The sequence below is a fragment of the Nothobranchius furzeri genome, chromosome 1, assembly GCF_043380555.1.
Source record: "Nothobranchius furzeri strain GRZ-AD chromosome 1, NfurGRZ-RIMD1, whole genome shotgun sequence".
Taxonomy (NCBI): Eukaryota; Metazoa; Chordata; class Actinopteri; order Cyprinodontiformes; family Nothobranchiidae; genus Nothobranchius; species Nothobranchius furzeri.
The window spans coordinates 39,411,885-39,439,413 of NC_091741.1; the positions used below are offsets into that span (position 1 = coordinate 39,411,885).

General features: G+C 42.4%; 1 protein-coding gene across 2 annotated transcripts in view; it reads right to left on the bottom strand.

The window, feature by feature from the left end:
• The window catches only part of LOC107386787 (uncharacterized), a 203,252-nt gene that overhangs the window by 13,202 nt on the left and 162,521 nt on the right, over nt 1–27,529 (bottom strand). For both annotated transcript variants that reach the window (XM_054739796.2, XM_054739797.2), the window contains 3 exons: nt 9,936–10,006; nt 8,494–8,604; nt 8,318–8,415 (listed from right to left, as the gene is read on the bottom strand). In XM_054739796.2, the coding sequence (XP_054595771.2) occupies nt 8,318–8,415; nt 8,494–8,604; nt 9,936–10,006 (280 nt within the window). The remainder of the gene's footprint in view (nt 1–8,317; nt 8,416–8,493; nt 8,605–9,935; nt 10,007–27,529) is intronic.

Sequence of the window (27,529 nt, forward strand, 5' to 3'; positions counted from 1 at the left end):
AAACAGACACCGTTGAAGGTAATCAGAAGTGAGGAACAGAAAATGAAATAATTATTTTAATGTTTAGAGCAGCAGGTACTCCGAGAGGCTGCAGGCGCATCAGTGAGTTTGCGGCCGCTGCGCAGGGGGAGGGGGGAGAGGGCTGAAGCAGAAACTACCGTTGTTAAAAGAAATGTGTTTAACTTTGAAAATGTGGGCGCAATTTTAATTGTCAAAAACTCCAGCGAACCATTAGTTCATTGTGCTCAAATAGAAATAGAGGCCTGCCTCTAATTCTGGCCCTCCTTCCAATAAAGGCCTGGAGCTTGATGAGCTTGAGTCAAATACAGGCCCAGGCCTGTATTAGAGGATTTACGGTATGTTGTGTTTTTTCATTGTTGCTCTTATTTTTTCTGTTATGCCTTTGATGTATGGTAGGATTATCACTGGATTTGGTTCTTGTCTTTCTGGGTTTCTGGTTCTTTGCTTTGGTTGTTCTTTTCTTTCTGTTGTTTTCCTTTGTTTATTGCCCATGTCTGGTATCCGCAGGTCTTTAAAGCGTGTTGTATGTGTTTGTCCTCTTGTTTACAGTCTCTTTCTTCTGTTATCATGCTTGCTCGGTGATATAATGTTCTGATTACTGACATTTTGTGTATGGTGGGGTGTTCTGATGTCCATAATAGATATTGGTCTGTGTGTGTTGGTTTCCTGTATGTGTTTATGTTTAGGGTCCCGTCGGTCTGTCTGGTTATTTTCATGTCCATAAATGCTATGCTGCCTTCTGTTTCTGACTCATAAGTGAACTTTATGTTGCCTGTGTCATCAGTGTTATTCAAGTGTTGTGTTAGTGTTTCTGTTTTGGTATGATTTCCAGTATGTTGTCTACGTAGCGTTTCCATAATTTTATTTTGCAGTTGGGGGGGGGGGGGGGGGGCAGTGGCCATGGCTTTTTGTTCTAGGTCTTCCATGAAAAACTCGCACAGGGTGGCTGATAACGGGTTACATGGCGAAGCCTTCCAGTTGTTTGTATATTGTGTTGTCATATGTGAAGTAAGTGGAGTTAGCTACCAGTCCTATCAGTTAATAATAATAATAATAATAATACATTTTATTTCAAGCGCCTTTCAAAGCTCTCAAGGTCACTGTACAAGACAAAATATAACAAGCAAGCAATACAAACAACAAGAAATAAATGCTAAGAGTAATTCCCAAGGGTAGAGTCGGATCAGTGCAATGGATAATAGACTAAAAAGAGTAGATGGAAGGAGGACAGTTACAGTGAGTAAGCCAGGCAGAACATGTGAGTTTTGAGTTGAGACTTGAAGGTTGAGAAGGAGTTTATATTGCGGAGGTCAGGCGGTAGAGTGTTCCAGAGTTTTGGAGCTGAGTGGCTGAAAGCTCTGGCTCCCATAGTACTGAGACAAGTGCGAGGAACAGACAGGGAAGGTAAAGATGATGATCGGAGAGAGCGAGTGGGAGTGACAATGTGGAGGAGATTAGAAAGATATGGGGGAGCGAGATTATGGATGGCTTTAAAGGCATGAAGAAGTGTCTTATAGTCAATTCTGTATTTGACAGGGAGCCAGTGAAGTTGTTGCAGGATAGGGGTAATGTGATCAAAAGTGGAGGTCTTGGTGATTATCTGGGCAGCTGAATTTTGGACTAATTGTAACTTGTTGAGTGATTTTAGAGGGAGACCAGAGAGGAGGGCATTACAGTAATCGATGCGACTGGTGACCAGGCTGTGGACCAAAATAGCAGTGGAGTGCTGACTGAGGGAGGGGCGGAGCTGATTGATATTGCGAAGATGAAAATAAGCAGTTTTTATTGTGTTGTTAATATGAGGAATGAAGGATAAGGTGTTGTCTAAGATGACACCCAAGCTCTTAGCTTTGGCGGTGGGGAGAAGTGTGGTGTTGTCGAAGCTGAGTGAGAATGAACTGGTCTTGGATAAAGTTGACTTGGTGCCAGTGAGGAGGATCTCAGTCTTTTTACTGTTGAGCTGTAGAAAGTTAGAAGAAAGCCAGGATTTGACTTCGGTGAGGCAACTGAGAAGGGAGGATGAAGGGAGCGGGGGGTTTGGTTGGGTAGAGAAGTAGAGCTGGGTGTCATCGGCGTAGCAGTGAAAATGAATATTAAATTTCCTGAAGATACTGCCAAGTGGGAGTAAGTAGATTATGAAGAGAAAGGGACCTGAGACTGAGCCCTGAGGAACTCCAGAGGTAACTGGCTTGGGGTTAGAGTGGAAGGTGCGCAGTTGGACAAATTGAGTGCGATTAGATAGGTAAGATTTAAACCAATTTAGAGGAGTTTTTGAAATGCCAATGGTGGATAGTCTATGGAGTTGAACTGTGTGTGAGATGGTGTCAAATGCTGCACTGAGATCGAGTAGGATGAGGATGGAAATCTGGCCTGAGTCTGCTGCAAGAAGGAGGTCGTTTGTGATTTTGATCAGAGCCGTTTCTGTGCTGTGGTGGGGGCGGAAACCAGACTGGAAGACTTCGTAGAGGGAGTTGCTGGATAGATGAGAGTGTAGTTGGTTAGCAACAACTTTTTCAAGTATCTTAGAGATAAATGGTAAGTTGGAGATGGGGCGAAGGTTATTGAAATTGTTGGGGTCTGAGCCGGGCTTCTTGAGAAATGGGGTTAGAGCTGCAGTTTTAAAGGCTGAGGGAACGATTCCAGTCCAGAGGAAGGCATGAATGATGGAGCAAATGAAGGGTAACAGGGATGAGAGGCAGGATTTAACCAGGGAAGATAGGAGTGGGTTAAGCTGACAGGTGGTGGGCTTGGATTGGCATATTAGATCCAAGATATAGGAGGCATCAGGAGCTGAGAAGTCTGAGAAGGATTCAAAGAACGTGAGATCGTCAGGGGTAAGTACATGGGGGTCAGCCGGGCTAAGACTCTGGTGGATTTGGGTGATTTTATGGTTAAAAAAGGAAAGGATGCTATTACAGGTGTCAGTGGAGTAGAAGTGAGGGGGTAGGATAGAGGGAGAATTGAAAATTTTATGGAGGACTGAGAAAAGAGTTTTGGAGTTTCCGTTGTTAAAGTTGATGAGACTGGAGTAGTCATCTGATTTGGTATGAGAAATAGAATCCTTATAACGGGCTAGGTGGGCGATGTACAGGTCTTTGTGTATAGAGAGGCCCGTTCTCTTGTAGAGGCGCTCCAGCTGGCATCCTTCAGCTTTTAATGTTCTGAGGTTAGATGTGAACCAGGGCGCAGAGGTGGAAAAACAGACAGTATGGGTTTTTAATGGAGCCAAGGTGTCAAGGATGTTTTGTAGGCTGGAATTGTAGTGGTTAGTCAGTTCATCGGGAGAGGAGAGTTTGTCAGTGAAGTTAATAGTTGAAAGATGTGAAGAGAGAGTGTCTAGATTGATGTCGTTGATTTTCCTAAAATGATAAGACGTGGTATCTTAGTACGACTAACAGGTAGTTGGAGAGAAAATGAAAGAAAGAAGTGGTCGGATATGTGGAGATCAGTAGCTAAGCAGTTGAGAGGAATGAGACCGGAGCAGCAGATTAAGTCTAGGATGTGTCCTTTGTTGTGGGTCGGAATATTTATGAGTTGGTGAAATCCATGACTATGGAGACATGGAGAAAAGTCCTTAGTGATGGGGAGCGTGTTATTGTCCATGTGAATATTGAAGTCACCCAGCAGCATTATTTTGGATGACAGAGTGGATAAATGGGCTGGGAGTGAAGCAAACTGGGATAGCAAGTCAGGATGCGGTTTAGGGGGACGGTAAATAACAGCAATGATGGTGGGAGTGGGTCCAGGGAGCTGAAGCGCCAGGCACTCCATAGAGCTGAGCGGAGGGACAGGCATGGAGAGGACTTTCCAACTCTCGCGATGAATTACAGCGAGACCGCCTCCCCGCGAGCCGCAGGATTTAGATGTGTAAACATAGCCCTGAGGAGTGGCGTCGTTGAGCGAGGAGAAGTCATTGGGATGTTGCCACGTTTCAACCAGGCAGAGAAAGTCCAGGTTATTATTGGAGAGGAGGTCGAGAATATGGTGGCCCTTGTTCGTCAGGGAGCGGGTATTGAGGAGGCCGAAGTTGGCGACGGAGTGCTGTTGGCCAACCGGAGCGTTAGCCGTCCTAGCTGGGTAAGCTAGCGCAGAGTGGTCGACGGAGAGTGGAGGCCTCCTGGAAGGGCGACGAGTAACAGACCAGATGAAATATGGAGGTTTATTTCCGTTGATGTTGTAGCTTCTTTGGGCCCCTCGGTGTGTGTATCCCCGCCGAGGAGGGAGAACGATGTCGGGATGTAGCAGCAGCCCAGGAGGTGGAGGACCAGCGTGTGAGGACCAGAGTCTGAGGATCTCTGCGGGCACATACTGGTACAGGCCGGACACCGGGTGAAGACAGTCGGAGAAGGATGAAGAAGAATATGTACAGAGCGACTATCTTGGTGGCCCACATTGCGGCTTGATCCAGTCGGCGATGGGAGTCTGGGCGCGCAGCGGATAGGCTGACCGCAAGATCTCCTGGATTCCTCGGTATGGTGAGTAGAGCAGGCCACAGGGATACGGTGTAGAGTTTGTAAAGTCAGTGTTGAAGCCAAGAATAGTTCAGGTAGTAGAGTCAGATTTTAGTGACTCAGAGCATCTGTTGCACAGTGGATGAGGTTGCTAGGGCGTTGTCCAGGTGGTACACGGAGCAAGAGGCCACTGGTACATACAACTAATTAAAGAAAAATACCGATATCCAGATAAGAGATTAGAAACAGATAAAAAATAAAATCAGATAAAAACCGTCCAAGTTAAAAACGGACAGGAAAGACTAGAGAGCAGCGGCAGCCAAACGTGCCAGCGTCCACTCAGCTGGAGCCAATCAAGTTGTGCTATGTCATCTGCTGTGAGGTTTGTTCTTTTGTGTAAAGTTTTGTCCTGTCTGATTCTGTTAACTACTATGTCTATGGTTTTTTGGGTTGGTGTTTTTGTGAACAGGGATGTGACGTTATGTGAGATGAGTAAGTCGTCGTCTTCTATTGTAATCTCATTTAGTTCTTTTGCCAGTTCTGTGCTATTTTTGCAGTGTTGATCTGTGTTTCCTAATAACGGGCTGATGATTTTGCTGATATCTCTTGCCATGTTGTATGCTGGTGTACCTATGCTGTCAACTATTGGTCTAAGTGGGGTGTCTTGTTTGTGTATTTTTGGCATTCCATAGATTCTTGGTGTTATGTGTGCTGTAGGAATCCAGTTTTTGTACATTGTGTTTTTTGTCTTACCTGTTTTTCTGACTGTACTGTCCTCTATGCTGCAACGATGAAATTTCCCACGTGTGGGACTAATAAAGGTATTATCTATCTATTATCTATCTATCTATTGCAAAATAAAATGTGTGGGGCTGAAGCTTTAAGTCTGTTTCATTAACAAGGATGCACCATCATTTAGACACCTGCACTCACATCCTCGCACAGTTTGTGTTGCCGTAGCTAGACTGGTGCTTCCACATAAGCGCCTGCCGACTCATTCTGTGAATTCCCAGAATCCAAGAGACTTCCAGTAAAACACAGATGGATGCGACGATGGCTCTGACGGTGCAGTGTGGGAATCCCGACTGGAAGCACGGTTTTTTTCCATAAGGGAAGGAGATGCTGCGCGAGTGTCTGGAGGAGGCAGATGGGCCAAAATACCAAAAGCACAGATGGATGACAAGAAGGCGGGAGGATGACAGGGTGAGGTGTGCAGCGGAGGAATCTGATTGAGTAACTACAACTGCAGCTCATTTCTAATCTGGGATTAGAAACAACAGGAGTATGTGAAACAGGTAAGAGGATGAGTTAGGATGAGATAACAGAGCGATGTTATTGTTTCCCCTTATTTATAATCCAACAAGAAGCTTCATGAAAGGAGGTTTCATCTGAACATTCATTATGGTGGCTATAATTGCCTCCAGAGTGAGCCGACACCGCGGGCTTTTAGCAGCAACCAGCAGCACAAAGAGCCGGCCGTAAATCACGGCACTTGTGACCCTGGCCCTGTCCTCGCTGAGAGAGAGCTCTCAGTCCGGGGTGAGGGCTCTGGGTGCAGGCCTTGACCCCCGGAGACCTCCAGAGTGGGCTTGGCTCCGCTCACTCTGGTCTGTAGAAAGACACAGACCCCGGGGCAGGAAGAGAAAAAACTCTGTGTGTGGGAATCTGCGGCATATGGAGCATAATGTTGAGACACAGGGACGCTGAGGCCAAAGTCTCCCCAAGCAGGGTCCAGTGCTCGGTTATTTTCTTGGCTGATTTAGGGGGGGAATCAATAAAATATCAGAGAAGGTTTTTTTCAGTTTTCTTCTGCTATTTTTGGATGTTTTCTGACCTAAAACCTGATCTAAGTTGATAATTGATGACTCAACATGAACTTTTAAACATATTTAAGGAAAAAACACCTGAATGGAAATACTAATAATGTCAAATAATAATAACATGAATTGATATTATTACAATAATTAATAACATATAAGAAACAGATTAATAAGACAAATATATAATAAAATACTGATTACATATGTATATATCTATTTGTATGTATAAAATGAATTCTGCATGTTTTGAAAGAGTAGAAGAAGAGTGTATTAGAAGCTATTAAACGTGATGGTAAATGGCCTGCATTTGTGCTGCTTAGGGTTCAACAAGGTGCTTCACAACACAATCAGTCATCCACACATTCACACACTGGTGGTGATGAGCTACATTGAAGCCACAGCTGCCCTGGGACACTGGCACCACCGGTCCCTCTGACCACCAACAGCAGGCAAGGTGGGTTTAGTGTCTTGCCCAACGACACAACAGCAGTGTTCTCTGGCGGGAACCCCGACTGAACCTACAACCGTGCGATTATTGGACAACTCGCCCTGAGCTACTGCTGGCCCTGATATTTAACAGTGAGGTAGATTTATTCTGTTTCGCCACACTTAACAGTACTTATTCACACCCCTTGACTTAAAGTTACTTTTATTCAACCAGCAAGTTATTTTTTGACGGGAAATGACACGATGTACAAGAGGCATTATTGTGCCAATAAACATTTCTCAGCTTTTATTTACATTTGAGCGTGTCATGTCTGACGCTTTTCACCTGTTGAGTTGATTAAAACAGCCGCTCCCAATTGTTCTGGGTAATGGAGATGCTTTAGAAAGCTTGGACCATTTGGGATGGTTTAGAATGTTGTGTTTTCCTAGAGACTGACTGTTTTGTGTGACCTTCATCACCCTCTCCTTGTTCTGCTCTCCCCACCTATTCCACCTTCCCCAGGATCCACTGATTTCCCTCTTTCCTATTCACTCCCTCTGTTTCTTTACATTTTTTAATCACAATTGTCAATTTTTTGCTCATTTTAAATATATTTTTAATCATTTTCTAAATTATTTTTTAATATTTTTACATTTTTTGTTTTTGTGAAGCGCCTCGTGATTTTTATCTTGAGAGGCGCTATAGAAAAGATCTTTTCTTCTTCTTCTTTGAAGGGTATGAATAATCTTGGACATGACACCTTGTGGTCAAATATATGAATAAATGCTGAGAACATTTCTGGGTGCAATAATGCCTCTTCTACATCGTCTTATTATCTTTCGGGAGACGCCTACGTCATTTCCTGTCAAACAATAACTTGATGGTTGAATGAAAGTAACTAAGTCATAATTTGCCGAGGGTATGAATAATAATGGGCAGCACTGTAGGTTAATCTTCCTTTAAAACTGATTTCTTTTTGCTTCCAGTGAGTCAGACGTAGAGGTCATTTAAATATTTAAGCTTTTATTTAAGACTTCATCTGCTTTGATTATTAAAGCCACCTAATGGATTACTTAGCAAAAGAAATAAAGTTTGAAACTGGCTCTTAACATTTTTTATCACCATCATTCTGCCACAAAAACACAATTTGTTACCATTTCTTTATCTGAATCCTTACAAAACACACAGGAACAGCCATTTGCTGGACAGGAAATAAGATTCCTAAACGTGTTCCTTATTCTGTTTTTATGTGGACTGAAACATAACCTGTAGAATAATAATGCAGATTGTTTCTCTCTGATTGACATATGAGAGAAACAGTAAAAAGGCTAAATTAACTTCATGTCTGGATTAGCTTTTGGATGATCATGGTCAAACGTTTTTAAATCTGGATCAAAACCCCAGTTGCCCTTTCAGGAGCAGGAAGGACCAAAGCTCAGGGTCCGGATCAGTGAGATTGTAAAAATATCAAAGAGGGTCCCACACACGACGGCAAAATCGGTGGAACAAAGTTGCATACACACACTTATTCTTATTTATGGCGGGTCAGTGACTCGTCCTCCGGCTTTATGGAGGAGTGCGTCTGCCCTTTCACTTACTCCATGGAGGCTATTTTCTGAGCCAGACTTGCAATCACAGCAAACAGCCTGAGGTCCACCAGCCCATCTGTCACTCTGAAGTCCACCATCCCCAAGATCTGAAACAAGAAGACGCTGGCGTTATGGTGGTGGGCGTGTGAACGCATGCGGGCGTGTGCGCGGGACTCAGATCTAACCCTGTAAACGTAGATTTCTTCCTCCTCAGACAGCAGCTCGGCTGGAATGATGCTCTTCAGAGCCAGGAGAACCTGCAGGCTGGAGATGTAGCCATCACCGTCGCTGTCCTCCTGCACATAAACACCATTGTTTTTCAAAATGCAACTCTTTAAGCATCAACAGTTACATCCTCTCTATGAGATTTGTCCTTAAAGGGTTCTAGAACTACTTTTTTACGACTGGAAACTGATCGTCTAGGCTCTATAAAACAGAAGAGACTTTGTTGGGGCTCAAAATGGCCCAGGAGTCCTGATAAATGACCAAACACATCCCCAAGTTAAAGTCCTGCAATGGAACAACTTGTTTGCCCTGCCTACTTGGCCAGGACATGAATATTAAAAGATCTGCGTGCCGATTGGCCAGTTAACCCTGATGGCCCTATGACGCTACCTGTGTACTGCCATGTTGAGGTATCAGGATAACTCAACAGGCAAGCTGTGGATTTATCTGTGAATTATTCAAAGTTTGGAGATTCCTGGTTCCATCCTGGATACGTGTGTGCCAGGGGCGTGTCCAGGGAGTGGCCTGGGGTAGCACATGCCACCCTTGGAATCTGATTGGCCACCCCAGGTGTCACCACGCTAATTTACCTTTAAATAGGCTTTTCATTGTCCATAAAAGGCTTGGGGGTAAAACAAAAAAAGCATAACCATTGGTGCCACCCATGCACAAAGTTGTGCCTCACCTGGGCCACCCCATTTTAAAAGATCTGGACACGCCACTGGTGTGTGCACCAGCATTCCTCTTTTTGACTTTCCTCTTATCCAACAAGAATGCTAACAGTAGCTTGGGCTAGCGTTAGCAGTAGCTCAGGGCTCGCGTTGTTCTGCAGTTAGCATTACTGCATCCAGCATGTGTATATTCTCGACACTGACGTGGGTGGAGACGTGAAAGTTTAAGGGCGCGTGTCAATGCCAGGGGTAGGAAATCTAGGTCCTGGAGTGTTTTAGCTCCAACGCACCCCCATCGAATGGTCGATTCACCTGTTAACCAAGTCATCAAGCTTTACAGAGGCCTGTAAATCACCCACTGATTAAAATCAAGTGTGTTAGAACAGGGAAAAAACTAAAACTCCTGGACCACGACTGCCTACCCTCGGTCTAAACTTATGACGTGTTAAACCAGCTTTTCTCAGAACGAACCGTTTCTCTGTGGCCAAAACAACATTACTAATTTACACTGGAAAGGCGGTCGGAGATGGCACAGACTTATTGGTAAATTTGCTGCTTAAATTGAACAACAAGGTAAACATAGTGTTGAATTCTAGAAGCCCTTTATAGCTGAACTCAGTGCTAAATATTGAACATTTTCGGTTCAATGTTGGTGAGAATCAGCTCACTTCTGCAGCTGAATGAAACAGCTTCTCCTGAAACATAAAGGCTTTAAATCTCCTTTCACTTACCGCCTCAAAAGCCCTTTTGTACTCTGCCAGCTTCTCTTGGCTGAAAATGCAGTACTTTGCCAAAAAGTCGTCTGCAAAGACAAAAAAAAAAATGAAAACAAAAGCCTGTAAAATCCAACTTATTATCACATTTAAACCAGATTTCCAGCATCAGTGATTACTTCACAGCCTCTGTGGTTAAAGGGAGCTAAACGTCACGTGTGAGTTTGGTTTTATTAGGAGAAGCCAAATTAGGTGAGATTATTATTATTTATTTATTTATTTTGGTCATTTAAAAGGAAAAAGAAAGAACACAGTAATACAGAATTTCAATTATAGTAACCAAAAAGGTGTAGGCTGAAGCCTAGCTTTTTATGCCTACCCTATTTACTCAATCGCATTACTTTTCAAAAAAAAAAAAAGAAAAAAGAAAGAAATGACAATAATAAGATAAAAGTTATGTAATGATAAAATTGAGAGTGAGATAAAAATAATAATTATGATAATAATAATTGAAATATATTGAGCAACAACAACCATAATTCAGCAAGAGGAAAAATACCCAGAACTAAAGACAGAACTATACAAAACTACCAGTAATATTAAAGGGACTTTACGGAGTTTTGAATTTTTATGCTCACGATTGCCCCCTCAGGCCAAAAGCGTAATGGCAGCTTCAATAGTAGGCTCGTGCACGAGGCGCGCATGCTGTACGTGCACACTCCTTAACGAAAATAACAGCTGAGACAGTCCTGTGTGTGTGTGTGTGTGTGGACCGGAGGACAGAGGACAGGAGAATGTGCAGCAAATTAATTAAATAATTTGGTTCTGTACCTTTCTCTTCAGCACAGCCGACAAAGGTTTATGATGGGTCAGTCCTCCTGCATGCTCAGATCATTCCCTTCCCTTGCTTGAAAAATTGTTCCAAAATGAAAGTTGAACCCACATCTTGTTTATCTGTGAATTCAATGCCGTTCTGCGAGTCTCAAATAAAAATATGGGCATCTTACTGTAAAAAAAAAAATACCATTAATGTAAAAAAGAAACTCTAAATAAACTATGTTCACACCCAGAATCGAACCCGGGTCTTCTGCACAAAAGTCCGACGTCCTACTAGGCGAGCAAAAGCGCCAGTGACGTCCTTGTATCTGTAACATTTATATTCTTGATCAAAGCTGAAACAACGTTCAAAGAACGGTTCGGAGGGCGATGCCTGAGCGTGAACGCGCATGAAGCAGCCTGCTCGACCCGAGCATCTCTCTTTTTCTGTGATTTTACAGAAAAACAGGCAATCACAGTAAAAATGCCAGGGCTCATTCTACAGGACCAGGGCATTGCAGGAGAATGTATGAAGAAGACATTTATTATTTCTATACATGTTTTGGCTGTCACACTTCCATAATGCCCCTTTAATACAGTAAGTCAATGTATGATAATGATCGAAACAGAGATTTAAATACTATAACTTGTGCAAGAACATCACATTTTCATTCACATCTATCAGATACACTGGCTCACATACGGTCATTATGGTAGTATGACATCATCTTCTTGACGTACATTTTTTAAAATGATTTATCAGTTTTACATGACCTGATTCCAGTGTCCAAGTTATTCCATAATCAAAGATCAATCACAACAAACCGACACAGCATTTAAGTCTTTTACTAACAAAAAAAGGTGCATCAGGTTTATGTGACTAAAATCCCACAACGTAATCGGTTGTGTTTACAGGTCGGAAACCAAACAGGTTCATCTGAATAGTCATGCAAGCTAGAAGAATTACTCTGGTCTGGATACAAAAGGGACAACACTAATGATGGTCAATCAAATTCTGATACAAAAAATTCCCAGGAATTAAAAGGTTTTTGACTCAAATGGAGCTTAAAATAATTTTTTTTATTAATTAAAAAACAATGAACCAATTTAAATCAAATAAAACTAGTTAGCTGTCTTCAGGGGCTTTTTTTGTTGGCTGGTTAGGCTTTCATAATGAAGTAAAACTCAACAGTAATCTTTCTTATTTTATATTTTAATACTCTCAGGTAATTTAACAGTCTTGAAATTTTAAGTGAAAACAATATTTCTTAAGAGTTAAATAAAAAAAGGAAGGTTAATAGTTTTTCTCCATTTGTTTTAGATAAACATACATGTTTGTTTAAATATTTGAGCAAACAGTGTTAAGAATAAAACCCGGAGCTCAAACTGAGACAATCCTATGAATATTTCAGGAGGCAAATTTGTGAGGGAGGGCAACTTAAAGGGAGCTAGAAAATGGGGTCTTTTAAGCTGCTGCCACTTCAATTTAGGAGATGAGAATGAGCCTCCTGAATAATGCATCTATTCATTGGTTTAGTGAAGAAAGAGGAGCAACAGAGTTGCTATCAGTCTGGACTTAAACCTCTGGACCTCTGGGGTTTCTCTGCAATGGTGGGGGGGCCTGTTTGAATCTGCCATTTATCAGCTTAGTCCTAATCAAAACCAGGCCTCTCTCTTTCACATGCAAAATGTTACATTTGCAGCAAGTCAACTTGACTTGTTAAAGCTTGACTGATCAAAAAAGAATCCTGCAGGCTGCTTCCATTGCATCTGTTTGCAAATGTCCGGTCTGCATGAGACCATCCAGGGATTTAAAGTCCTGGTCCTCCTTGGAGGCTAGGCATTCTGCTAACCCTGAATTATGAACACACATCTCAATAATTTTTGCATTCACAAGAAAACAGTTAAAGCTTCAATGGCAAATTTACAGAAGAGGTTAGCTTTGAAATGGAAACATGGTCACAGAACTCTCACGCCTCCTGTCGGGTGTAATTGCTGGGCTGCATCTGCTGGAACTGGAAACCCACATTGCCAGAGGAAACAAGAGAGCGCTAGACACTAGTCGCTGTTTTCTAGCCTAACGTCTTTTGTTGTCGGCGACTTCTTGTGTTTTTTTGGGGGGGGGGGGGGTTCCAAGCTGCACTATTGGCAGAAATTTTAACCCTTATATTACCTTTTAATTTTCTAAAGTTTCTGGTGTTTGAGCCCAAAAAAATGCACCTATGACACGTAAAGGTTAAGTGGGGATGTCCCGATCAGCAATTTAGGTTCTCGATCCCGATCCGATCTTTTAACTTCAAATCCAATCCGATTTCAAGTCCCGATCTGATGGTTTGCCTTTACTATTCAAAATTATAAAGCTGAGATATATTTTTTGCAAGTAACTCAAGTTAACTTCCTAAGACTAATTTCATTAATAAGTATTACCATTATTGTTGTGAATCCCATGAAATCAACTTCCTGTTTTGAGACCGGATGTATAGTGTTATTTTTCAGGTAGCTTTATTTTGCAGTGAATTGTGAAGGTGGACTCCAAAGTACGAAAAAGGAAAGATCGCATTTCGTTACTAAGAGCACAAGGCGGGCTGCAGCCAGTAACAGCAGCTCTCGCTTCGTTACTTTCATTTTATTCTTTGCTTTTTCTTCTGTGCACGTTTTAACGCCCTTAAGGTGGGCGCAGCTAACGCTAGCTCTCGCCAGTGGCACCTGAACATTTTAGGTGGCGGACCAATGGAAACATGAAGGAGGCAGCTAGCATTTACCCCTACCGCACTATTTTTACCCAGTCACAGGAAAAATGAGCATTTCTGAATTCACTCACCTTATAGTTTCCAACACCACCACTGGAAGGCTGTATTGATTATGCAGCCAGGAGAAGCTAACCATTAGCATTAGCAATGCCACAAAACGGTGAAACATGTTCAGGCTTGTGGTTTTAGTGGTGATAAAATACAAACATTGTATTTTTGTACCCAAGGAAATATGTTTTACAGTATCCTCAGTTCTGTTAAAGTCAGCGGAAGAGTCACACTGCTGTTAGCCAATCAGAGGCGAGAAATTTGCATGTGAAAAGTAGCAGTGAGTATTTTCCGTGGTGATAGGCGGCAGTGCATACCTAAATCATTGCAAGCAAGTGGTATTTTTGTGTTTGAATAAGATCTTACAAATGGATGGCCATAAGGGTCAAAAATCCCTGGGAGCTCAATTTTCAAATGAGTACTTTGTCAGTTTGTTCAACCTCCAGCAAAATGACAAGATTCCCTTTAATCACCAGCAACGAGCGAAGAGGTAAATGTGTAAAACAACAATGTTCACAAATGAAAGTTTTGTAACCGCTTGCTGCAAATCAGTAAATGTGTTTTGCTCCTTAAAGGCTTACGTAGAAGGAAACATTGCATCTAATACGTCGTCATCCTGAGTCTTAGATCCACTCCCACGTACTTTAGACCCAATTTTTATGGTTATATTTTACAAAGCTGTCAATTTTTTTCAACAACTGGCCATCATTTCAACAACATTTTGATGGATATTTTTGGAGATTAACAGTAAAAACTACACACTCTAACTTTAATAAAGACTTGTAATCTTGTCGTTTTTCTGCTCCCCCTGCTGTCCGATAAAATTCAACCATGGTTTGAGCAACTTATTGTTTAATTTTTTAATCAAAGAATTACATACAATTTCCATAATTGACACTAAAATACACAAAAAGTACAAGTAAAAATTTTAGATTGATTTATTTTTTTATACAATTTTCTTCAAACATCCTATTGGGGAAAAAAATGCTAATTTTACAAAACCTTTGTGTTAATGGTTTTTACAACAATTTCAAAAGAGGAAAAAAAAACTCAGAAAAAATCGGATTCTTGGTTCCAATCTTAGACTTCTGACTTTTTTCTCAGAATTCTGAGAAATGTATTTATTTATGTTTAATTAGCCCTTTTTTTGTCTTTCGTAGCTAATTCTAAAAAAATATGTTTGCTTTTTTGTCCTGAGGTCCTGTAACAGATGCGGCTCTAAACAAGTGTTATTTAAGGAGACTGAGAGGAAAAAATCTTTTATTGTAAAGGTTGCAGACTCTAGAAGGTTGTAAAACACCAAGATTGAGTTGGGATCCACTGCCGGAATCAGAACCAAACTCAACAATCTCAGCCTTATCGCCAATAGGCCTGAGGAAGTTGTGGGCCATCCAGGCTTTAATGTCATTAGTTGTGGTGTGATTCAAAAATAATTTTGAGTATTTTTAAAGGCAGTCATTGAAAATGATTCACTGGTAAATTTTTTCGTATCTTTTCCTCAGTTTCTGTCGTCAGCATCAGGCCTGACCTTGTGCTCTTGTTTTGCCGCTGTCTACAATGCTCAGACTGGAGCTGGAGGTTGTCTGAAGGGGACTGAAGGGGAGCGATCCGTCAGGGAATCTACCGGACAAAAGGTGCAGTGGAGTGAGAGGCTGAGGGAGGAAGCGAGGACGGGTGGAGGAGCAGGACAAAGCCGAGGCAGCAAAGCCTCCTGGCTGATAGCCTTATCTGATTCCACTCCAGCGCATGATGGCTTTTTTTTCACCCTGCCTTTAAAGCACACAGGTTGGGCCTTTGGTGTGAAGCCTAGCAGAAAATGTTAATCAAGAGAGGGACTGTGTGGAGAAAGGCAAGAGAAAGGGGAGAGTCACTCTGCTCGGGCTGTAATCTGTAATGAGACCGAGGCGATTCAGTTGCAATTGAGAGAGAAAGAATGGGGGCCATGTTGATGATGATGACCAGGGAGGTTCACTCTTTCACCAGCGTTTGTTTTTTCTGTTTTGTACCTTTCCTCTCATGGCGTTGTTGCTCCTGCATCAGGCAGCAAACAGCCGCCGGTCACAACTCATTTAGCACACACTGGGACTTCGTTTTTAATATCCGCAGTTGACAGATGAAAAACACCACTGACTACTCGTCTGACCAGTCTTTCTACTCATCTGTGTATGATTTATCCCTCCCTTTCTGACAAGGATGAAAAACAGACCTCCAGCTTAAACATCCTTAGGTGTGATAAGTCAGCGGCTTCATTTAGATTCTCTTTCAAGAGCAAATCTGAAGTTTGGTGAGTTTTTTTAAGTAATTAGGAAATAATAAAAACTTTTATTTTTATTGTTTTATTCCTGGTTCTAGGGACACAAACCACCAAATGGGTTTTTTCTGAATATCTTGTTTGACCATAAATGTTATTTAAAAAAAAGTTATTGTGAGTTTATTACAGGCTGTCTGTGTAGTCATCATCTTCTTAAATCAACCAATGATGATCAGGATCACCCGTTTACACCTGAATTGGTCTATTAGAGCAACCATCATCCATCCTCAAACTTATCCAAATGATAAATGACCCTAACTTGTATAGCGTCTTTCAGAGTCAGCGGACTCCAAAGCCCTTTACACTACAGTGAATCATTCATCCATTCTCACGGTTCTCAGCTTCTCATAAACAACAAAGATGGCCGCCTGACGCAAAGTTCGCTGTGGCTCTTTCCTCTGTTCTAAATGACGTGGACAAAACCACAAAAAGAAGCGCTAAAAGCCTTTCTGTCACGTTGCGGGTGTGGATGAAGGCAGACCATGTGTGGAAGAGCTGACCAGGAGGCAAAAATGCAGGCTCGGATAAAGTAAAAAAAAGGGTTTTAATGGCAGAGCAGGAACGACAAAACAAAACAACGCTGACAACAAACAATGATCTGACAAAGACTCAAACAAGACGGGAGGTATAAATACTCAAGGAAACAATCAGGAACACATGGGCAGGTAAACAAGGGGCAGGTGAAACCAATAGGGAATAATCAAGGGCAGGGGAGAGACACAGTCAGGGAGGCAGGAGCAGATTGTGACACTTTCTTCTAAAGAAAGAAGTTTGCGCCATTGCCAGATGCCATCTTTGATTACAGCTAAAAAAAACGGCAGCGACGCGCAACACAGTCGCCATTTCAGCCTTTTTTCTGATTGGTTATTTTTGAGCTAGCTAGTCCTGCCCCTCATGGTGCTCTCTACCTTTGAGTATGTTGACTCCGCCTCTCTGTAGAATAGACAACGGACGAGTCTGGCAGGCCAGGCTAACAAAGTGCACCCTTAGCAAAAGTCCAACTCTCATTACTGGCGGCAATGCAGGCCAAGCTCTGGTACCATTCATACAGGGAACTATCAGCCCATATTAAGGAGTCTGGTACTCCATACTCCCACAATACCCCCACAGGGCCCCCCAAGGGATGCAATTGAATGCCTTCTCCAAATTCACAAAACACTCGTAGATTGAATGGGCAAACTCCCACGCACCCTCCAGGACCCCCCTAAGGATATAGAGCTGGTCCAGTGTTCCACGTCCAGGATGAAAACCACAATGTTCTTCCAGAATCTGAGGTTCGACAATCCGACGGACCCTTATCTCCAGAACCCCTCAATAGACCTTATCAGGGAGGCTCAGGAGTGTGATCTCCCTGTGGTTGGAACATACCCTGCGGTCACCCTTTTTAAAGAGGGGGACCACCACCCCGGTCTGCCAATTCAGTGGAACTGCCCCTGATGTCCATGTGACAATGCCAAGCCACATTAACCAACACAGCTCTACAACATCCAGGGCCTTAAGGAACTCGTGCAGATCTCATCCACACCCGGGGTCTTGCCACCAAGTGACCTTGGCTACAGATATTGGAAAGCTTGACCAAAGTCCACAAAATCTGCTTCCTCACTGGAGCACATGCCGGTGGGATAAAAGAGGTCTTCAAAGTACTCAGCCCACCAATCTACAATGTCCCGAGTTGAGCAGCACACCATACACCCTGTAAACAGTGATGGCAGTTTACTGCTTTCCCCTCCTGAGATGCTGGACCAGTATCTCCTTGAAGCCAGACTTTTCAGTACATCGGTCCCAGTGTGCACTCCATAATTAATGCTTCTCTGGTTTCTGGTCAGGTCCCTGCTTACTTTAAGAATGCTGTAATCCTCCCGCTTCTTAAAAAACCGAGTCTTGACGCCTCTCTCCATAGCAGCTTCAGACCCATCTCTAAACTTCTGTTCATCTCCAAGATCTTGGAAAAGGTTGTGGCTAAACAACTCACAACTGCTCTTGATGAACATAACATCGATGATTGCTTCCAGTCTCCTACAATCTTTATGCAGATGACATCCAACTGTACATCTCCTTTAAGCCCCATGAGATGTCTAAGCTGCAGCTGTTACACACCTGCTTAGACTCTATCAAAACCTGGATGGCTGGGAGCTTTCTTCAGCTGAATGAAGAAGATAAGACTGAGATCCTCATCTGTGCCCCAGACAAGCTGGTTCCCAAAGTCAGAGACTCTCTTGGTCAGCTTGCTTCTCACACCAAACCTTCCGTCAGGAATCTTGGCGTGACCTTTGACCCAGCTCTCACCCAGGATTTTCATGTCAGTTCTCTTGTTGGCTCTTCCTTCTTCCATCTCAGGAACATTGTTAAGCTGAGTCCCATTCTGTCCCGCTCTGAACTTGAGACAGTTCTTCACACCTTCATCTCCTCACGCTTAGACTACTGTAACTCTCTTTTCACGTGTCTGAGCAGAACCTCCCTGAACCGTCTACAGGTGGTTCAGAATGCCTGAGCTCAGCTTCTGAACCAAGTCCTCCAAACACACCCACATCACCCCGCTTCTCCTCCAGCTTCACTGGCTCCCAGTCAACTTCAAGGTTCATTTCAAGATCCTGGTTCTGGTCTATAGGGCCTTCCATGGACAAGCACCATCATACATTGGTGATCTTCTTAGTCCCTACACCTCCAGCAGGTCCCTGAGGTCCAGTGATAAAAGCCTACTGGTTGTGCAGCACCAGGCTAAGACCAAATACCCAAGGTGACAGATCATCTGCTGCTGTGGCCCCCAGACTCTGGACCCCTCTTCCCCTGAGCCTGAGAACAGTGGACTCAGTGGTCTCCTTTAAAAAGCAGCTGAAGACTCACCTGTTCAGGCTGGTTTTGGTGTGACCTTCATTACCCTCTCTTTGTTCTGCTCTCCCTACCTATTCCGCCTTCCTCAGGATCCACTGATTTCCCTCTTTCCTATTCACGCTCTCTCTTTCTTAACATTTTTAATCACAATTGTCTATTTTTTGCTCATTTCAAATATATCTTTAATCATTTTCAAAATTATCTTTTATATTTTTACATTTTTTGTTTTTGTGAAGCGCCACTTCTTCTTCTTTGTCTTCGTCTTCTAGCAAATTCTTTGTGGATGATACCCATGCATGCCATTCCTCTGCAGTGCGCGCTGTATGGTGTCACGGGAAACGGTCACTCCAGATTGGCTTTCTACAGCTTTAGCCAACTGCAGTGAAATTGCATGGAGATTTTCTTCAACTCTTCTCATTAGAAGACTACTGTCGAGATGTTAATTTCCGTGGATGGCCTGGACATCTCTGTAAGATGTTACACTTCTATCTTTCTTAATTTTTTGCATCACTTTGCTACTTCTTGTAGCCCTCACCTTTTTTGTGTAAAGAAATTATTTCCTTTCTCAGATTTTGTGACATTTCTCTTCCACGTGGAGCCATTGCTGACAGCATGAAATGGGAAGGGCTTTTCTTTGTTAGTGCCCTTTAATATTCACCAGTCTGCTGGACACCTCTTAAATGAATCATTAGACTAACCAGTGGTTGAATGTCTGTTAATACGAATTTTGTAGTCTTAAGTGTGGCTTTTGTCCTAAAACTATAATTGGGGAGTACTCATTTAGGAACATGGGTTTGTTAGGAAAATCACATTTTTGTTTGTGCAAGTGAACAAATCTTGTTTGCAATCAATGGCCCACATTTGTGGAGTATTTTGTAGTATGGTATCTCATAGAAAATGTTGATTCTGAAGGGAAACTAAAGGTTTTCTGACAAATGTATTGGGGTGTACTCATTTATGCTGAGCACTGTAACTCACCCCAGTGGCTCTCCAGCTTGTGCTGGGGATTCCCAGCTCTTGCTAAATCTAGTTCAGTCAGCTAGTTCTGAGACATATACACAGAAGACCTCAAAATAACTCCAACCTGTGCACACTGAAGGTCATGCCTTGAAGCCAACAGAATCACATCATTTGCAAAGATGTGAGCCTGAAGTTCCTACAGAGACACAAACAGAATCAGAAACAAAGACTTGTCCTGATGACACTCTGAGAACAGCAAAACTTTAAATGCTGCTTTAATTATGCAGGAACACACACACACACACACACACACACACACACACACACACACACACACACACACACACACACACACACAGCCTTTGTGCATCAAACCCTGTTCTCAAATGTGTTCTCTTTCCCGCTCAATCCCAGACTCGTGTATCTGCTCATCAACACATTGTGTACGGTGTCCCATAATTCCTGTAACAAAGATCACATTCAGCAGCAGAGAGGAGGTGACCCCCTTTTTGATAGCAGGAGAATGTCAAGAGTGCACGGCCCACATCCACCACCATAAAACGCATGATTAGGGTCGCAGATTTGGAGCAGAGCATGTTTATACACACACACGAAGAGTTTCAATAGCATAAGATGTGGGAAAGGGGTTTAATGGGAGCATTTGGGGGTTAAGTCATGAAATACCATCCTGGAGATCTCTTGCCTGAATGCCATGAAAATTGTAAAGCGGGGAGTTTAGAGCAACGGATTGTTCTCCGAACAGGGTCCTTGTTAAAGGTAAAGATCACATCAAGAGGAACAGGAGAAGAACAGGACTGTAGTCAGCCAGCAGGTGGTGCAGGAGAAGTCAGCCTGCAGGTTTAGAGAGGATAAAAACCAGGATGTGCTTCTAAAACTGCAGCTTGGATGATATTAGATAAATAATGGAGATAATGTTGAGCTGTTGGCAAATTACTCATAAAAAGAGCTGAAACTCCATTTCCATGTTTTACCCCTACCCATACACCTTTGCCTACATTACAGCCAATGCTATTGCCCCCTTTTGGCCTGGTAAGGGCATTTTGGACGTATTTTAATACACTTCTCTAGTGGCAGAGGAGCTTTAGTCCCTGATCAGAATGTAAAACCACCCATTTAGAGTAGCAGAGGTAAGGACCCAAACTCTTGTTTGGGGATTTTTGGAACATTTTAGAGTTTTATGAAAAGAAAACACATTTACAGGTGAGGTTACAGTCACAGTGGAGGAAATCAACCTCGGGGAAAACTTGGCAGCAACCTACTAAGTTGTCCCTGAGTAAGTGCAACAATATGAAAGCGGATGCCAGTATTAGGCAGCGTTCTCCTGCAAGCAAGGTTGTCACGGCACAAACACACAACTCCGCCTCCCCTCAGTGTCTCCAAGAGGATGGAGGAGTGTGCATTTGTGTGTATGGGGAGGGGTGGGGGGGAGGGGGGGGGGGGGGCTAAAGCTCTGCTAGGAAAACAATCAAAGGCACACGTAGCAGCCACACTCCTGTCCCTGGCTGCACGCCATCGACCTCACCACAAACCACAACTTACGCTTTCTGGGCGCACACACATCAGACCAATCAGCTCCTGCCACAGATCCTCACTGATATGACCCCCAGAGGCCAAATCATCTGCTTTACTGAAAGAGCAGATCTCCAGAGATAACCCCACAAAGCAAAATCATCTGCTATTATTGTCCAGCCACTCCTTGACATTGTCCCATTAATAAGGCCATTGTGGATGGCGCTCTCTGTTTGGACACGACATAATAGACTCTTTGACAGATTTGCTTTGCTCTTTCTCCCACAACCCGTTCCCTTTTCTCTGCTGTGAATGCAGCGGGCATATTCCTCGCCGCTGCTCATCAATAGACGAGCCGTTTGTTTGCCCGGTTATTCTGGACTGATGATAAATATAATTGCAGCCTAAAGGCTGAGCAAACAGAAGTTGCATAAAGGCCTGTACCTGAACACACAAACACCTCTCTCCTTAAGAGACTGGTCTTTCTTCTTCACTGTTTATATACATGTTTGCATTTGACTGCCTGGAAAAAAACAGTTCGCCCTGATCTACGGAGGAAGGAAGATGTGCTACTGCTGCTGGGTGGGGTCAAAGAGAAGTTGGCTCAAGGCCGGCAGGTGTCCCGTATCAGTAATGACATTCATCAGAAAACCTCGGCCCACGGAGTTCCTCACACCACAACAACAACAACACAAAGGAAACCACAGCTACGTGATGTTAGGGTTGATCCAGCACTCAAAGCTGGAGTTGCTTTGGTTCGGCCAACAGTCTAAGAGAACTATACAGAGACAGAGCAAAAAAAAAAGCTTTTGCATTTCTTTTATTAACAAGAAATAAATAATTCCCCTGGCTTCACGTACCAAGGCTCAAATTAGAATCTTGGTAAAAGATGAAGATAAGAAATTTTAAAAATCACAGCAACTCTGATAAATTTAATTACAATAAAAACAAAATGTTTATTGTTTATTACAGGGGTTCTATAACTACTTGATTTTACAATAGGAAACTGTTCCTCGAGCCTAAATCGTAAGAAAATGTTTTGGGGCTCGTTGTATGTGTTAGCTTTGACACGCTTCTTTGTTGTTTCTCTCTTATCCGACAAGGATGTTAGCAGTAGCTTGGGATAGCATTACCAGTTGCTCAGGCTAGCATTAGCAGAAGCTCGGGCTAGCTATGACACTGGTTTGGGTTAGCATTGACAGAAGTTCAGGCTAGCAGTAATCGCTGTCTCCTTATAACCAGACTGCAAAGTGTGCAGGTTTAACTTTTACTTCATCAGACTGGGGCAGCAGTAGCTCAACAGGTGGAGCGGGTTATCCAGTAATCAGAAGGTTGCAGGTTCAATCCCGGCTCCGGAGAGAGAATTCAGCTGTTGTGTCCTTGAGCAAGACACTTAACCCACCTTGCCTGCTGGTGGTGGTCGGAGGGACAGGTGGCGCCTGTGCTCGGCAGCCTCGCCTCAGTCAGTGCGCCCTGGGGCGGCTGTGGCTACATCGTAGCTCATCACCACCAGTATGTGAATGTGTGTGTGAGAAGATGAATGATACACTGTAGTGTAAAGCACATCGGTGTCCTCTGACTCTGAGCCAGCTATACAAGTGCGGGTCATTTATCACACACATATATATATATATATATATATATAAATATATAAGTTGGCTCAAGGCCGGCAGGTGTCCCGTATCACTAATGACATTCATCAGAAAACCTCGGCCCAAAAATTAAAAATGGCATATTTTTCATGAATAATTTTACCCGTTTACAACGTTCTCATTTTAAGATGAATGCATTAAAAACAGATAGAAAGACACTAAAACAGAAACATTTGGTAAAAACACTGCTGTAAAAAAGGCTTTCTGCATTTGTACTTTGAGACATTTCGCTGAACTCTGACTTCATTTAATAGATGCATTTATTAATTTACAGCAATTGTTATTTTGTACGGAAGCGTATTACAGTCAGTGCGGGGGGGGGGAAAACTCAGGACCAGTATCTCGTAATCACGAGAAATGTTCTCGTTAAAACGTGATATAAATATCGTTTTAACGACAAAGTTTCTCGTTATTATGAGATACTTTCTTGTTAAAATTAGAAACGTTCTCGTTAAAACGTGATTTATTTCACGTTTTAATGAGTAAATGTTTCGAAATAACGTGTTCTATAGTTTGTAATAATGACATGAATAATAACGGTAAAACGGCGACATCTAGCGAGATGTTTGAGTCTCGACAGGAAGAAACGGAGGGAGACGAGATGGAGACTCCAATGGAACCACTTTTTGCCTTTTTAAGTCAGCGTAACTTGTCTGAGGAATGTATTTCTGCAATGAGGAGAGACAAAGTAGGTGACACATTTTAGACGCTTAGCCTTCCTGAAATTAGAATCGATTTAACACAGTTCTATGTTACTGAATGTATCTGCAGTGTGGTACCGTCTACTGGTAATATTAACACCCAGTTTTAAATGACATTTACTTGAATTTTACTTGTATTTTACTCATCTAAGCCTAATGTGTTCATAACCTATGCTTGTTATAATGATTATTCATACGTTTATTCACATTTTATTGATTAGTCACTGAAGCACTCAGCTGGCCATTAAATGGCCCACAGTCAATTAGAGAAGAGTCAGAATGTCTGCTTGGAGCAAACAATATAGCCTCAGTTTTCTGATCATTGGCTCAGACTTTGCCCTGTGATCAGTGAATGAGTGGCTGGCTCTAGTGTAAAGTGCTTTGGAGTCCTCTGACTTAAAATAGAGTAATACAAATATTACGTCCCTCTGCTTGCTAGGAGTGATGTTGTTGAGGGAGCAATGAGGTGTGAGTGTGGGAGGAATAATAAAGTGCAAGTGTCCAAAAGAAAGGATTTTATTTAAAAAAACACAGGAGTTCACGGATAAAATGTCTAACAAAAGGAGCCAAGCCAAAAGGGCTGGAAAGAGGGAAACTAATTAACTGAAATATTCTTATTTATAATTCTAAATAACACACAAGAGTCGTCCTGAAAAGCAGTGACGCTCGGGCAAAGCCAAAATTGAAGTCAAGGGCCGATCTAAGGTCAATCCAAAAGTTAATCCGAATCTAGAATATGCTAACGAACGAAGTTAAACACAAGGGCACCACGAGGAGAAGAGAAAAGAGTGAACACCTCCGTGTCCACACTTCCCTGTACCTTCTCGCTGAATGAGGGCAAGAGGGCAGCTTTTAACAGCTGCTCAGGAGATTGTCAAATTACCCACAGCTGGGCACCGGGAGACAGACGAGGCAAATACCATTGAGGCTATCCTGTGGCCGAAAAGGGGCACTGCACGTAACAACAAATATTTAATATCATAGCGTGACAGATGGCTGCTCATACTGAGCCAGTTTCTGTTAAAGGGTAGTTTTCCTCTCCACTGTTGCTAAATGCCTGCTTACTATGAGAATTGCTATAAAGTCTCTGACACAAGTCAGTGACTCGATGCAACCTGCTGGGTTTCCCTACAAAGTGTAATGATTTAAATTACATGTTATTTAATAAGCCATAAGACAAAAGATTCCATAGGAAATATGAAATCAACCTTATGGACCTGTTGGGTTATTTTAACCAGAAGATTGGAACTTTTTATTGCAGGGTTTAGATAACAGCTTCGTATTCACTCAGAGACAACAGAAGAGAGAGTCAAGTTTAAAAGTTTAAAGATTTATTACTAAACAAATTAAAGCCAGACTAACCTTAACACTAAATGTATGGTGTTACTAAGGTGGATGCAGTGGCGGTTCTACATGTAATAACTCCCCGGGCGAGGCCCCTTTTGAGGCATCCCCCCCCCCCCCCCCCCGCCCACCACCACCACCACACCTGCACGAACACACGCATGTTTTCTACAAACAGGCATGTTTTATTACAACGACTATTGAACATTCATTTTTCTAAGTTGCACATATTTACATTAATTACTATGAAGTTGTTAGAATGTAAAGCACTGTACATTATATACTGTATCAAAATATATAGAATCAAATATACAAAAACAAACAATAACTAAATATTAAGAATATATGAACATAATATATAATAAAAATTCTAAATAGCAAAAATGTTTCACACATAACAAACTAAAGATAATCACTACAGCATTGCACTTAGAACAGAAAACACAAACTAAAATTAAAACCTAACCTTGATGCAAAGTCATCAATAATGTCATCATATGAAAGCTGCTCCCCTACTGAGTGATTGATACTAATCAGAGCCAGGTTAGTGAGCCGCCCCTGAAACATAGGTGACCTCAGGTATGACTTGATCAAGTTTTGAAAAGCTCCTCTCAGCTGGAGCCACAGTGACTGGCAGAGCAGTCCAAAAGTTGGGGTAGATCTCCAATAGATCTTTATCATGATCCATAATATTTTAGAATTGCCTCTGAAATTGTAATTTAAACTGACATAAAAACTGTAGACTACCAAAAATGCCAACTTTTACAGAACAAATCAGGTAAAAATAATCAGTGCAGCCATCTGCAATAAATAAACAGGATAGTTGGTGGTGACTGGGGAGTTTTCTTCTGCTTGTACAGTTGTTTTATTTATTATTATGTGAACATGATCAACATGTGTTTGTTGTTGTTCAGCCAGCCAGGCCACAGGCTGCAGCGAGCATTTAACAAATCCTAGTTTGAATCAGTTAAAAACGATTCAAGGAATTTTTTCGAACCATTTGAATATTCGTTTCAATATTTCAGCCCTATTAGCTCTGTTATTTAACCGATAAAATTCCAGTGAACTGGTTCAAAAAATTGAAAACATGCATCATGAGAGCGTACATACCTTTATCTTTCTCCTCTTTTTTCTTTCTTTTTCCTGAATCGGGCACCTGGTGGTTTTAGCCTTTTTATGTTCATCTCTTCTGTTTGGCTCTTGACTCAATAAGTTTCCTTTAGTCAGGACTAAACAATTTGACCTTGATGGGGGGGGGGGGGGGGGGGGGGGAACCACAAAATCGTTTTGTTTTTCCCTTTTTTATTTGGTCATTTCACTCAATTCAGAAAAAGAATAATAGGCCTGTGTTTATGATATTATGAATGAAATGTGCGTTAAATAGAAGAACATCAAGATGTGATTGACTTTAGCCATGTTAATACAGTTGATTCAGCCCCTACCCGCTCATTTCATTTGGGAAGGACCCAGAGGTGAATTCCCCCGCCGCAACCCTCCCCTTCCTGTTCTTCTTACACACACGGTGCACCTGAACCCTCTCAGTGAGCAGGAGCGCCTGCAGCTGCAGGGGGCGCCAACTTGCTGTTTCCTTTTTTTTTTTTTTTTTTTGCTGTTTCCAATTCCAGACACTGTGATATGACAGATAATAGAAAACCTCGGTGCGGCACAGATTTCTTTCTTTTTTATTTTTTACTCAGCGCTTGTGCGCCCCTAATGTGTCATGAAAAAATGCCGCCCCGGCAACTGCCCTGTCTGCCCGTGCCTAAAACCGCTACTGGGTGGATGAGGCGGAGAATGGTGTAATGTGGAATGTTGTTCAGAACCAGCAAATCCGAAGAAACGATTAATTCTGATGGGAAGTGAAGGTGATGTTTTCACGCTAAGCTTTGGTTAGAAGATTCATAAACACATTCGACACCATTTGTCGGTCTACATACCCTTAGCAGAAGTCCCCGTCTAGATCAGGAGGTGTAGAGGTCCAGCTTGACCTTATGGAGCCGAAGCCTGTAGAAACAGCTGCGGCAGCCGACCACTAGTCTTGAGATACTCCCGGGTCACAACAGTTTTGTTGGCATCTAGTGAGACCCAAACCTGGGTCGTGATGGTTCAGCTTTTATTCTGAAAGGAACCGTTGCAGCGGTTGGAACAGCAACAGATTTTATCCAGCTTGTCATTGGTTCTTTTGGCTGAAGAAGAAAGTTACGGATTGGCCACTCCGACAACTTCTCTAGAACGCTTTGAACTGGCCTTAAAGATGGGCATAGTTTTATACTTCGGATGTTTTGGTTTATGGTCGAATGAAAAGTTGACAGGTTTACCAAACACCACCAAAACCACGCCTCCGTCAGATCTGGCAGATTCTGATTGGATCATTGAAAGTAATGTGTAATGTCTTTTAACGCTACGCGAGATCAGCCCTAGTGGAACATTTAAAGTCATATTACTTATTATATTCTATAGGATTATAATAAAGTAATTAATATTTTGATTTCACAGATCGGTCACATCTTATTTATTGACTAACACTTTGTTTGATTAGCTTTATTAAAACAGAGTTCTTTGATTAACTAAAAGGAGATGATCCATTCTTCATTCTTCTGTTGAGCTGAAAAGAAGCAGTTATAAGCAAATGCATGAGACCTTGAGGCCGTATCTCATGCAGACTAGT